The 14,049-nt window shown below is 47.2% G+C and overlaps 1 protein-coding gene across 1 annotated transcript; it reads right to left on the bottom strand.

Moving 5' to 3' along the window:
* Positions 1-12,657: 12,657 nt before the first annotated feature.
* Positions 12,658-13,779, bottom strand: HTR1D (5-hydroxytryptamine (serotonin) receptor 1D, G protein-coupled). Its single transcript, XM_009869822.1, has one exon. It carries the CDS (start codon positions 13,777-13,779, stop codon positions 12,658-12,660), a length of 1,122 nt encoding a protein of 373 aa, XP_009868124.1.
* Positions 13,780-14,049: the final 270 nt, after the last annotated feature.

The following is a 14,049-nucleotide window of genomic DNA, read 5'->3' on the forward strand; positions in this document are numbered from 1 at the left end:
ACCCTGACAGTTCCAGGATTCTATGATTCTATGCTTAAAAGCAGGGCAGAGGGCCATGTGCTAGCAGGCACTGAGAGGTTTGCCCTACGTGTCCTCCGTTGCAACTTCCCTTCGGTGTTCACCTAAACATGAGGAGCAGCTTCTTCACTGTGAGGGTGGCCCAAGCTGCCCAGAGAGGCGGTGGAATCTCCATCTCTGGAGACTTTCAAAAACCTGCCTGGATGCCACCCTGTGCAACCTGCTCTGGCTGGGGGGGTGGACTAGATGATCTCCAGAGGTTCTTTCCAGCCCCCAACTTTCTGTGATTCATCTCTTGGAGAGTTTGGGACTAAAGCAGGAACCCAGCTGTGGTTGTTTCCACCTTCAGTATGTGCGGCCCAAAGATGTTTAGATGGAATCAGAGATGAGACCTTCCAGCACTAATTGGGGAAAGCTGCTCCAAGAGCGGCCTCGTCTGTGAGTAAAGCCTCAGGACCTAGATGATGTTGACCAGGAGGGTGCTACGGTGACAGATGCCAAGGAGCGATGGCTCAATGCTTCGTACAGCACTGTGCCACCAATGCGCAGCTGAGACAACAGAGCTCCTCCAGCCTCTGGGCCTGCAGCTGGATGTGACAATCTGAGAATGTGATTTGGCTTCTGTCGCCCTAATAGAATATTGTCCATGCTGTCATACTGAGTTAAAATGCTACTCTTTGGTTCTGCTTCCATAGCACAGTCTGAAACATATTTGTTCTGAATGGAGTATCAGCACTTCAAAGTGAATTTTCTAGGTTTACAGTTAAAATCCAAGCTCACACAAAGATGCAGGGTGAGTAAGACACTACTTGTAGGTACCCTGAGGAAGACTTGCTTACATTCATTCTAACTGGGAAAAGTGTGCGATTTCCTGAAACTCCACCTTCACACCAGCATTCAGCAGCAGAGGCTCGTTAAATGTGCTCTGTGGTGCAACCATATTCAGCAGTTTTTTGGTTCTCTGCTCTACAGATACTACTTCTAATTTCCAAACTGGTATGAGGGAGGTTTGGTACTCCAATGGCAGCTCGTGAAATCCATTTAGCGGTAGCCCAACTGGGTATAACTGGGACATGAAATGGAAAAAAAGAGTTTTTTATTTCAGCATATGCTAAGTGCTCCAAGCTTGTCATGAGTTGTGTACATCAAAGCCTTGGGTACCTTCCACTCTGCTTGGATTTGCTGGGCTGGGAGAGAAATGGATGCTATTGGCACCAAAGCTTCATTAGTGTTTCAAAAAAGGGTGAAGCAAACAAGGGGGAAAAAATCTGCCAGGGGCTGCCCGGGGCTCACAACGATGCCTCCTCTGATTAAAGAAGAGCCTGAAGAGATGTTGGGAAAATGGCGTTAGATGTTTGGCATATTTAAAAATATGCCAAATACCCTTTCTCAGGCATAATCTGCTTGTTGCTGTTCATGTCAGGCTCCACAGTGAAAAAAAACCTGAGAGTGTATCAAAAGCCTCACTGCCCTCCTGGGTGTGGGTGGGTGCAGCCAAATAGAGAAGATCCAACTCCATGTCGTATTCTCAATATAGAGAGCGTGAAGGAGTTTAGACCGCTGAGATGTCTGGAGGCCAAAAGCTCTGGTTAAAGGCTGGACGTGAACGTGGCTTCAGAGGTGTTGCTCCTTGCAGACCTTGCTTACAGTAGGAGCTGAATAGGGGATGTGGGACCCACTGATCTTCTGGGTCAATTACTTGAGAGGTGCAGAGTCAGCATAATGGGATCTGCTCGATCTTACTGGCTGTAGTTCAGCAAGTGTCCGACATTGGTGATACTGGCCAGAGCCAGCGTTGGTCTTCCAGAGAAAACCACCACTTGTGTTTGAAGGTAGGATTTTATGATGGGGATCCTTCAAGAAAATCTCTCCATCCTGTTTTGTGGCTGTAGCAAAACTGGATCTGAAGAGTACTTCAGCATTCTGAGGGGGTCTGAAAGGGTGCGTTCTTGGGACAGGTCATTCAGGTGGATGCAGTCGGGCTGCCAGGCTCTGGCCTGTGGCTAGAGAAGGGCATAGGCAGCAGGCCATGGAGTCTGCAGTACACAGGTGATTATGACAGTGTCTGAAAGTAGACCTGATGGTTGTTGCAAACGCAGCCTCAGTGAGCCCTGGTCAGAAAAAACCAAGCATTTTGTTTCTAGACATAAAGAGCACTGTACAAAGCCAGTGATTTTCAATCACTTTCAGTACTAAGAGATGGCATCTGTCTGGCCTGAAGTTCCAGCATCCTCTGTGGGCAGCAGGTGGGCCCGTGAGACAAACCACCATTGCACTGGAGTGGCTTAAATATCATATCATAGAGCTCCATCTCAGTCAAATCGTATCATAGAATGGCCTAAGCTGGAAGGGACCTTAGAGATTGTTTCAATCCAGCCTCCCTGCTGCCAGGGACGCCACCTCTCAAGTAGATCAGGCAACACATGGGGACCGAACAGGAATCGAACCCGCGACCTTGGTGTTGTTAGCCCCATGCTCAACTGACTGAGCTAACCGGCCCCCAAATATCTTGCAGGACACTTAAATTCAAGATATAAATGTACTTCGGGTGGTAGAAAATCGATGTATTTCTCTTCTTCCAAACACAGATGCTCAAGTCTAGTTAGGCCAATGTGCCCCGGGGAGCGGTCACCCATGAGAGATCCTGAGCATTTCTCCCCCAGTGTAGTCCTGTTGACTCACCATGTGCAGGTTCCACGTGGATCCAAACATCCGTGGAAGGTGGAAACCTGCCGAAGTGCACGTACCCTGGTCCTAGCACTGAGGTGTAGTTGTGTAAAGAGCAGTGCACCTTTATCCCTAGGTATGAGGAAAACATGTTCTCCACTTCCTCGGAGAGATTTTGGTGGATGAAGCTTCCCTCGTCCTCTAGCCTCCCTGTTTTAGGCTCAGGAGGTGCACTGGCATTAGTGTCCTGCAAGAATGCAGTGCTTAGAACATGATAGTGACGGGACATGAGACAGACCTTGTCACCTGAGACCCTGAGGTGTTTAGTGGTGCTGGTTTTTGACATTTCATGTGACCAGGAAACTCATTCAACCATCTGAACTGCTCCCCAAGGGCAAGGAAGGCATTGTGAAAGCTGTGTACCTGCTGCTACCTGCAGGCATGCTCCTTGCTGGTGCTGGGGCACCTGGGGAATCCAGGCTAGGAGAGGGACCAGGCAAAGGGCCTCTCTCTGCCACCAGGCTCAGCACCATCATCGTGTGTACGAGGTGGGGAAGGCTGTGTGTGATGAAGGAGAGCAGCAGCACGGTTTGGTTGGCTCAGCTGATAACGTGCTGCATTGTCACCCAAAGGCTTTGCTGGTCAGGGACATCTTCACAGCCCAGAGCTCTGCTTTTGGACCCTGGCTGTGTGATGAAAAGTTCCCCTGATTAGCAAGGGTCAGGCTTTGGAAATGGCAGCGAAGTCAAAACTCTTGAAGAGGAGTTCTCCCTGCAGCCCAGGGGTGAAGCACATTCTAGGACTGACCAAGGGTTTTGAGATTTCCTGCACTGTGGCCTCCAGGAGGATGAGGACAGTGACCTCCTCACGGCTTCATTCCTCTGACAGGCAGTGGAGGAATCCTCATCCCCTGACTGAAGGGAGCCATGAGTCTCATGGTGCATCAATATCCTAGTTTGAGCTAAACAGAACCACTTCTGTTCAGTGATTTTTGCTTCTCAGTTCAGTCGGGGAACAAACTGACTTGAGGGGAAATAAAGGAGGAGAAAGAAGCGCTTCACCAAGGTGGCATCTAAACCAACTTCTGTGCAGGGAATCTAGTGCAAGGGAGAGACGGTGAGTGGAAAACAGGGAATAACAAAGCTGGATCCACGTGGGAGGCACCTGCCCGCCGTGGGTGGTGCGGAAGTGACGTGGCTGCAGCTGGTGATAGAAAAGAGCTCAGTGTTGTGAGGTTAGACAGTTAGAAAGTTTGGTCCCGGGAAAGGAAATGTGATACAAGACCTAAAGGAAGAGAGGAGAGCTAAGGAAGCTCTGCTGCTCTGAAGGGAAGGAGCATTTCTTTTTTCTTATTCATGGACACTTAGTCTGGAGGCAGACCCAGCTGTTAAGTGGGTGGGAAGGTGCTGAACAAAAGGTTGGCAACTGGCAGGGAAGATGGGAGCAAAGTAGGGGAGCCCAACTCACTCTCAGGAGTAAAGGGGACTAGAAACGGGGAAAACTACACAAGGGCTGGAATGGGAAGAGGGGGCAGATACAGGGGAGCAGAGGAAGAGCTATGCCAGTGGTTACACTGCCGGTGCTTTGCACTTGCTTAGACTGGGCTGGAAAAGACTGCTCTGCTTGTGGGCAGGTATGAGTACCAGGTGGGTTAAAGCTGGGAGGGAAGCAACAGTGTATTTTTTTTACCTGGAAGAGTATCACTGTGGAGTGGCAGCCTCCTCTTCTTATGGTACTTGAAGGAAAAGGTTATTTAATTCTAGGGGTACAAGGTATGAGTGATATGGGCAGATATGACTAGAGATGACAGGCCACGAAGAGATGACAAACACCCACAAAACCATGCATAATATGGGGAAGCAGCAGAAGCTGTCAGCACGTCTGACAACAGAGGACCCATATGGGTGTAGCAGGTTTAAACAAACAAAAGTAGCTTGTGCAGTTTATGCACAGGTTGGTAACGTGAGAAGTGGATGGCCACAGGATGCCACGAACCCCAGAGGCATGAGGCTGGAAAACTCACAGAGAACAGATTTCTCAGTGGCTATTAAAAATGTCGATCTGAGTCATCTTCCAGTCCATGAATCTCTGAACTGACTCTTCAGGTGTTCTTGCTGTTCTGTACTTGCTCTGTTTCTATGGTGAATTTAAATGAGGTGTCTTAAGTTGATCTAACAGCTTTCTGCTGATGATACATGCAGTTCTGCTTCACTCTTGAAACTGCTTGTGAGTCTGTGCTGCTTCTGTTGCACCAGTTCTGGCATTTATTCAGTTCATTAAATTGGCAGACAATTAACGCAGAATGAATGCTTTTCTGCCACTTTATAGAGCTGAATCAGCCCAGTGTTTTCTGAGCCAGTGGTATCCATCAAATCATTATTTCTTGCTTCTCTCTGCCAAGTAAGACTAGAATTATTTTAAATGGAAGTGGAGATTCTCCTGTTACTACCTGATTCCAGGTACTCAGACTTTAAGTATTTATAACGTCAGGGTCATGGTAGGATCCTGATATATATTGAATTAGTTTCTAAAAGCTTTTGACAGAGTTGGAGCCTTGGCTGTGCTACATGCCACACTGACTTTAGGCAGGAAAGAAGCAACAGGTGCTTGCTTGTATGAGCAGCATGGTAGTCTTACATCGTTATCAGCATACCAGCATAAATTCTGTTGGGTGTGTTGTTTGTTGGTTGGTTGTTATTTGGGTTTTTTTTTGGTGCATGTGTGTGTAACTGTTTCCTGTTCCTAGGATCAACAAAACCATTACTGCCTCCCATAGGAGCCTGCAGCCCTATCAAGAGCACAGTAATGAAGGTGCTGAGAAGGGAGGAGCAATATCAGAAGCAGGTCAATGTCTTTTGCAGTTCATGCTGCTGCCGTCTTCCTCTTGGTCAAAAAGCATATGCTGTGGCATTGCAGTGAGAACATCATGCCCTCCTCAGACCAAAGATCTTCATATGTGTCCTCACAAGCTTGATAAGGAGCCAGAACCGGACATATCTGGAGAACACCAGGATGGGGAGTGGCAGTTTCTGGGAATAATAAACAGGATTTGCACACACTGAGAGCAGGGTTTGTCTGAATGCATTAGACACCTCCACTACCTTCCATACAAGTCTCATTTCAGTCTTCCTTACTAGATAGTCGAAATATTGTCAGTAAAGTCAGCTGAATGTAGGGGGCGTTTCCCTTCCTGGAGCAGGTGTCTTAAAAATGTCAGCTGAGTTAGGCCTACACGTGGGACCAGAAGGGATGCAGATGCATTTGAGGATGCCAGGGAATCTTGCCAATGGAATTTCAAGATTGCTTTCTATCATCTTTGAAAGGTCCTTGTGATTGAGAAAAGTTTCTGATGATTGAAAAAGACAAATGTCATACCTCTTGTCAAGAATGGCAGGAAGGAGGATCCAGGCACCTATGAGCTGATCAGCCCTCACTCAGTCCCTGTCAGGACTGGACAGCACGTCCTCCTGGAAGCTATTTCCAAGCATATGAAGGACAAGAAAGTGACTGGGAACAACCAGTAAGGATTTACCACGGGTCAGTTGTGCCTGAGCAACCTGATTATCTTCTACAATGAGACAACAGCCTGTGTAGACAACAGAAGGTTACAGGATGTTGTACTGATTAATTATAGCATCGGTTTCATTAAGGTCTTTGACATGGTCTTCCACAGTCTACTTGTAGGCAAGTTAGTAGAATCTGGACTGGATAAGGAGGGTGTCAAATGAATGAAAACCTGGCTGGACAGTTGGGCTGATGGGGACATATCAACAATATGAAGTCCAACTGGCAACTAATTACTAGGGGCATCCTTCACGGATGCACACTGATAGGTCAGTAGTGTTTAATGTCTTCACTAATGGCCTGGACAAGGAGCTGTCGCGCACTCCCAGCAAGTTGCAGACAATACTGAATTGGGGAGAACTATTGCTGCGCTGTAGGGCAGGGCTGCAACTCAGAGGGTCCTTGGCAGGCCAGGGAAAAGGGCCTCCCTCTCACCGACAGATGCTGGCAATGCAGCTTACTGCAAAATTGTGACTGTTGCCACCAGAAGCTGGAGGTGGTGTGTACATGAACAAGGTGGCGCTACCTTCTAACATACATTTTTTCTTCCTGTTGCACTGGTGATGAAATGCAAATGCAAAATCTGTTACTGATAACAAGTGCATGAAATCTCTGTCTCATCACTGGTGTTTTCAACAGAAGCATCTTTGTTGTACGGAAACAAAATTCAGAAAAGTTAAAGAAATTTTGCTGAAGCTGTTGGGAATTCCTCACCTCTGAGTGACAAGAGTTACTGAGCACCTGTATCCAGATTGTCATAATGGAAATCACATGGGAACCATAGCTACAGCCATCCCTCCTGACATTCCTTCAGGATCATTCAAGGTTTACTGCAGAGGGAGTAGATTTACACATGCAACACATGTTCATCCCTACTCCACTCACAAGGACCCATCTTTGAATTGGGAAGCGTGGTGGTATTGTTTCAACTCACACACTTTCCATTACTATGCTCCCTTCATATTGTAAAATTCAAGATTGTCCTGGGAGGACAGCTTTGATTTCCAGTGTCTTGCCAGCCTTCAGTCATGGTGACTCCTCACTGCTGACACTCATCCTCTTCCCCAGTTGTAGGAGTAACCTGCACTGAAACTTAACTGCACAGAGATGTAGTGAACACACATGCTTTGACTTTTATTTAGCTATTTTTTCTGTTTTCAGTAAATTCCACATTATCATTGAAATAACCATCTGCTGGGATAACTGCAATATGTACTTTTGTACAAATAAAGATAAAATATGTGGTTTAATTTACCTGTGTGGTCAATATTGCAAGAACTTCACCAGAGAGGTGCTTAGATGTCACGCAGCCCTCACATACTTTCTGTGAAATGCATTTGTGTACTCTCGCTTGTCATCCATGGAGCATTAGTGACATGGTAAACATGGACATTGATCTTTGTGACATGATAGCCTCCTCCTTTCAACTCAGAGGCTATGGAGTGTTATTTATCTTTCCTTTATAATCCGTAGCTAGTGTTTTCCTGTGCCAGTTCCATATCACTGGTTTTTTTCCAATAAGAGTTCCTGAAGCACTATATCAAATATTTATCAGCATTAAGAATGGTGTGATATTAGAGCATGTGCTTATTTTTAATTAGCCCATAATATACTCAAAGAAAGGGCCTAATTTGTTCAGTTTTGAATTAAACAATGTCTTACAAAAGCCCGAAGAATAGTGGCAGATCATCTTCCTATGCTGTGATTTGCCATTCTGTTCAGCACTGGAAATCTTCAAGATTTCCAGAAAGCATAGCTGATCCAAATAGAGTAATGGGAGTGGAATACCTGCCTGCTCAGAGCCCCTTCCAGGACCAATATCTGTGACTTTGTGGTTCACACTGGGCAGGTGAGCCATCAGGAGAACTTCTGTGGAGACTTCTGGTCTCCAGACCCCTGTGCACAGGTGCATACTGTCCCAGGACTCTCAGCTCAGAACTTGCCTTGGCTTTGGGTACTGATGCTAAACCAGCTCTTTCCTGGAAATGCCAGCCCCCTAGGTCAATGAGAAAAATACTCTGCTGGGAATCCTGTTTTTAGACAATGTCACTCCCAAGGTACTGAACTACAAAGCTGACAGTTTTGCCTTCTGAAATTCTGCGTAAGCCATCTACCGGTTATTAGAGAACAGACTTGATCCGGTGTCGTCTTCTTCCTAGTTGTGTTCTCACTGCTGGTCTGTACTGGCAATGCCGTGCTCTCCTTTCCCTCTTCACAGCTTCGTTTGTACATGTACAAAGAGGGCAAAGTTTTCTAGCTAGGAACTACCATAGGGCTGGGGAAAGTCAAGCAGCTCATAACCCAGGAGTTTTGGGAAGGATGATGGGTAAAATGTCCCAGATGCCCACCTGGATAGTGGGAAGAAACAGAATACACCAGGTCTTTCCCAAAGAGCAGGCTCAGAACGTTGGCATGGAAGCAGAGATAATATCCCTCAATCCAAAGGGGTGAGATGAAGAGGAAACATTTTGCTTTCAAGACTTCCCTAAGACTTGGATTTCCACATGCCCTGCCTCCACTTGCCCACTCGTCTTTAATCCGTTTCAGCCATGTTTTCCAAGGCAGTTTGCAATAGTGAAGGAATCTCAATTCGCTGGCCGCTTAGAACCAGCTACATTAGAGCTCCTCACATAGCAGATACAAACCATGTGTTCCCCTCCTCTTGTTCTCTGAGACACTTTTCCCTGTGGCCTGTGGTCTAAGCTACGAGCTGGTGCAGAGGTCACACAGACTGACCTCTGTCAAGCTCCTACTTCTGTGCCATTCTGCTCATTTTTTTTCTAATCCGGCAAGACCATCTGAAAAAGAATGACAGAGTTGCAGCCTTTGGTTGCACTGCCTTGGGAGGCTGGATCTGAGCAAAAGCATATTGAAGAAGAAGATGAATAGTGAGCATGGATTTGAAAAGAGTAAGTCATGCCTGGCCTGCTTGCCTTGCATGATACTGGATTTGTGTGTGACCAAAGAGGAGGGTAAGTTACCTGATTAGAACCAGGCATGAGGCCACCTGAAGGACACTGTGGAGAAGCTCCCTAAGTGAAATGCAGGCCAAAATTCAGCATCAGTTGGACAACCAAGGGGTAGCCTTGCTGTCAAGTTTTTTGCAGGAACACTGTGACCTGTGGGCTCACTGCTAGCGTGATGTCCTGAAACATGAGGTAGGAAGAGAAGCAGTAACTCATAAGGGAGCTGGCTGAAGGCAAGCCCTGCCTTGGGCAGCATGAGGCCACATGGTGGAAGCCCAGCCTGTAGCTCTCAGCAGAGACTGGTACAACGCAGGAGGCACCAGCACTATGCTGGCCTGGCTGCTGGACGAGAGGTGGAGAAACCATCTTTGATTGTCTTATTCAAGTCCCTGAGGAACATAGACCTTCTTTCTGGTTTCCAACTGTGACCTTGACTGTTGTTTATTTTGTTTGTCCTTCATACGCTTGCCCTAGTTGGGTCTTTTTGTTGTTGTTGTTTTCAAGCTGTAAAACAGGTGTGTTTGTGCAGGTAAAGCTGTGTGACACTCTCCCTGAACCCTGGGTCCCTCAGGTCACAGGGCTGGGCCAGATGAGCACAGTAGACAAAGGGGTCCAGAAAGCACAGGGTGCAGGCAGGATGGACAGCATCCAAAGGGCATCTGGGAAAAAGGAGGGGAAACTTCAGAGATACCCAAACCTTTGCCTGTAGTGTGGAGAAAGAAAAAAAGCCTGCAGAGATCCCATGAGTTCTGGAAATACACATTCTTTGGGCTGTAACTGTCTCCCAGGTTAAATTATTGGGGAACAGGAAAGGATTCCTGAGGAATCAAGGCGATATTGTATCACGGGCACTCTCGTACTAGTGCTTATGCTGTATGGCTGCAGGAAACTTTCCACGTGCTCTTTGTTCTGCAGGTCAGATGCTGCGGGCAGTGCTGCTGGGTCATTTCAAAAGCAGTCTTGGTGTGCTGTGTCAATGTCAAACAGAAAGGCTCCTCCAAATCCTTGTACAGCTGGTAGAGGGTGCAAAGAGCTCCAGTGATGTGTACCCAGTGCCATAAATTCTATCTTTAAACATGGGCTCTTTAAACACATGAGCTCAACGCCTGACTGAAACCCTGATGTGGGACACTACTGTCCAGGAAGACCCGTATCACTCAGACCCATGATGAAAAAGGTTATTCTAAAATAGTGCAGGCTGTGTCCTCTGGGAAGGAATTGGTTGTTTGTCTGTCTCCTTTAGAAGATGCTGGTGTTCTGCAATATGCAACGTCCTAAGTTAAGCTAGGAGACCTTTCCCTAGTCTCCACAAATGCTTCTTTGGGTGACAAGACCCTGCGGGATCCTGGAGTTGTGTCTCTTTGAATTCATGTAGTCACATAGGTCCCCTGCCACAGACCCAAAATACATGCTGAGACTGTATATCCCATTGTTCTAGCAGAGGTGCTTGTACCAACCTTTTGTGATGCCTACATATCTCAGCTACGACCAGAACAACAGTGGACTGGTGGTGCCACACCATCTGTCCCACCACGGCAGCAGCTGTTGAGTAGCCTGGACACATGGATGGCAGGCCAGAAGGGACCCTGGAGCTCCAAGTTGCACACCATCAAATTAAACAGGGTTTAATTTGACGGGTTATGTCTATAAAAACAAATTAAATAGGGCCCGAGCCTGACCTCCGGTGTGACCTGGATGTCGTACCTTCCCCAGTATGGCTGTGGCCTGTGCCAGCTCACGTGTCCCCAGGCAATGCACAGGCACAGCTGAGGAGTGAGCACAGGCAAGAGACCCACCACTGCCCGTGGGCACTCTGGGCACGCTCTGGAAGCAGGCTGTGTGCATGTGGCCAGGTAGTGCCACCCTCAAAATCTCTTCAGCTGGAGATAGATCGGCTCGCTTTTGCGAGGGGAGAGAAGTTGTGTCCCAAACAAGGCAGCCTTAATTGCCCTTGGTGTGTGCTGTGAGAGACAGGGCTACAATTCTGTGACCTACACAACTGCTCTGCCTCGTCTGCAGCGTCCTGGGGCTTTACTTCACGGTCCAGTTCCTCAGCAGAGGCACCAGCGACAGAAGCTGCACGACTGTGTAGCAAATGCAAAGGGGAGGCTGAAGAGCTGCAGTGGACCTGGGCTGTTGTACAGTGTGTTGGGATGACCACTGCAGTGGGTGGTAGAGATGACTTTGAGCAGGCTGAGAGACTGAAGGACAGTCAGACGGATGGTGGGATGACTCTTGCAAAGCAATGCATGTTGCTGATACACAATATGGACATGACGCTTCTGCTTTAAAACGTCCAGAGACTCTAAAGAGTTGGATGAAATTTGGGCTGCGCTGCTTGGTGTGCTGCCCTGCCTGAGACTTCCCGAGCCCTCCGTGTGCCAGCTTCCCACCTGCCAAATGAGGGAAATGATGGCAGAGACAAAGAAGGGCAGGTTAGAGGGGACCTGCTCCACTCTCCACAGCCCCAGAGGAGGGTCCTGACATTGTGATGTTTGACTAGTTCTCAAAGACTTCTGGAGACAGTGATGTCACATCCACTCCCACAACCTTAATTACTAAGAAAGTTTTCTTTGATATGTCACTTCATTCTCTCAGTCTCCCCATTTCTCGTCACCACGGAGTGCACCTCCTGGCTCTTTTTTGAGGTCCCAGTCATTCCACACTGGCAGTAAACATATTCCCTGATTCAGTTTGTGCATGGAAGAAATGAAATAACAGAAATGTAAGATTGAGGTACGTGTCGATATTTTTCATGCTATTTATTTTGTACTATTTCCGCACTGGCTATTCTATTAATGATAAGATGTGCAAAAACGATTTCAGATAAATTGTCTTCTTTCTACAGGTCACCAAAAGCATAGCTTCAAATGTAGCGTTCATGAAATATCCACAGAACTTAGATATGCGCTATGTCTTCTGTGCCCTGCTGCTTACAGCCAGGCCGTGCCATACAACTTCTTCAGCAGTTACAGGTTTTATCAATTTCAGGCGGATAGGATACATGCCATAGAAAATGTAGACATCAGGTCCCGTTCTCCAGAAACTTTCTCAGCCTACAGAAGTTGTTAATAATGTACAGTAGAAATACTGACATCCTGCAAATACTCACAGTTGCCTCCCACCAGGTTACAAAGGCCTGGCAGAACTGGGCAACACGTGCCATCTCATCACACAGACTCAGCGCTCTGGTTCACACTCCTGCACTGTTCCGAAGCTCACTTCATGGCTTGATCTTACATACACCAACGATCGCTGCAGAGACGGGATATGGAATTCCAGACAGAAGGTACCAAATTGGCAAGAAGTTCCCAGTTACATGCACAGCACAGGGCAGTGGCAGAGACGGCGGTCGCTGCTCCGTACCTTGGGAAGAGAAGCACAGAAAGTTTCCAGGTAGGCTGCAGGATTGCACAAGGGTCAGTGGCACAACAGGAGAGGCTCAAGATGAACACTTTTTGAAATGAATTAGTTTTTGGAAAGCCTGTTTAAATTCTTCATTGAAAGCTGTATAAATGACTGGATTGATCAATGAGTTTAAGTAACCTAACCATGTAAAAAAGTCCAGCAGGATGGGATGAATCCAACAAGCATCTTGGCAGATCGGTAGGACTAGGGACATGACAAAAAACGGCAGCCAGCAGAAAATGAAAGCTCCCAGAATAATGCCTAAAGTTTTGGTGGCTTTCCTTTCTCTTGCGGCAGAAATTCTTTTCCTTTCCAGGACACTGTCTGCAAGTTTTATTTTAACACTGTTGATAAATATTGGGGATCCACCTGAATGGGAATGCCCTTCATGAAGGCTGGCATTAATGGAGCAGAGGGAGGACCCAGCCGAGCCGGTAATCAGGTGTGCAGTAGTAAAACGCTTCCCGTATAATGAGGGTGGCTTCAGAATCCTGGATCGAGCTGCTACATAAATTCTACCGTACAGTATCAGGAGGAGCACAGTCGGGATGTAGAAAGCTCCAAAAGTAGAATAAATCGTGTAGGAAATCTGATCTGTGTTGACAGTACACTTTGCAATTTCTTCATGAGCTTTCACTTGCCTCCAGAAGAACGGTGGCACAGAAATGCTGATCGATATCATCCAGACCACGGCAATCATGAGCGCCGCTCGGCCAGCGGTCCGGCGTTTGGCGTACTCCAAAGCGTCTGTGATAGCCCAGTATCTGTCCAGGGCAATAACGCAGAGGTGTAGGATGGAGGCTGTGCAGCACGTGATGTCTGACGATAACCAGATATCGCACAACACCTGGCCAAAGGCCCACGTGTGGGTGACGGTGTAGGCGATACTGATGGGCATGACTAAGATAGACACTAACAGATCAGTCACTGCCAAGGAGCCAATGAGGTAATTTGCAGGTGTGTGGAGTTTTCTCGTCAGAAAAATCGTAATAACTACAAATATGTTGGCAAGGATCGTTGCCAAAGTTATAACGGACAGAAGGACTGACAGTGAAATCTTCAGCCCTAATAGTGTCTTTTCATCCAAAACCAGCGGGGTTTCAGTGAAATTTAATGACTGGAGAGAGAGCTCTGCTGAATGGTTATACTGAGTCATCCTCTGCTCTGATTTCACTGTTCACCTTCCGCTGTAATCTTGCTGGGACAATGAAGAAAGGCGCTTACTTTTTTTGCTGAAATAGAACTTTTCATACTGGAGTCCAACATTAACTTGTTGAAAACTTCAGCTTGCACAGCAGACGAGGTGCTCTGCTAAGTTAGATTTTCCATCCCATCACGCCAATGACATCGTTGTTACAGCGAAATGTTAACATAATCGCCCAGACATGATTCGGGTGTATGGCAACACCAGCGGTACTGTAAGTGG

The sequence above is a fragment of the Apaloderma vittatum genome, unplaced genomic scaffold, assembly GCF_000703405.1.
Source record: "Apaloderma vittatum isolate BGI_N311 unplaced genomic scaffold, ASM70340v1 scaffold41935, whole genome shotgun sequence".
NCBI classification, from domain to species: domain Eukaryota; kingdom Metazoa; phylum Chordata; class Aves; order Trogoniformes; family Trogonidae; genus Apaloderma; species Apaloderma vittatum.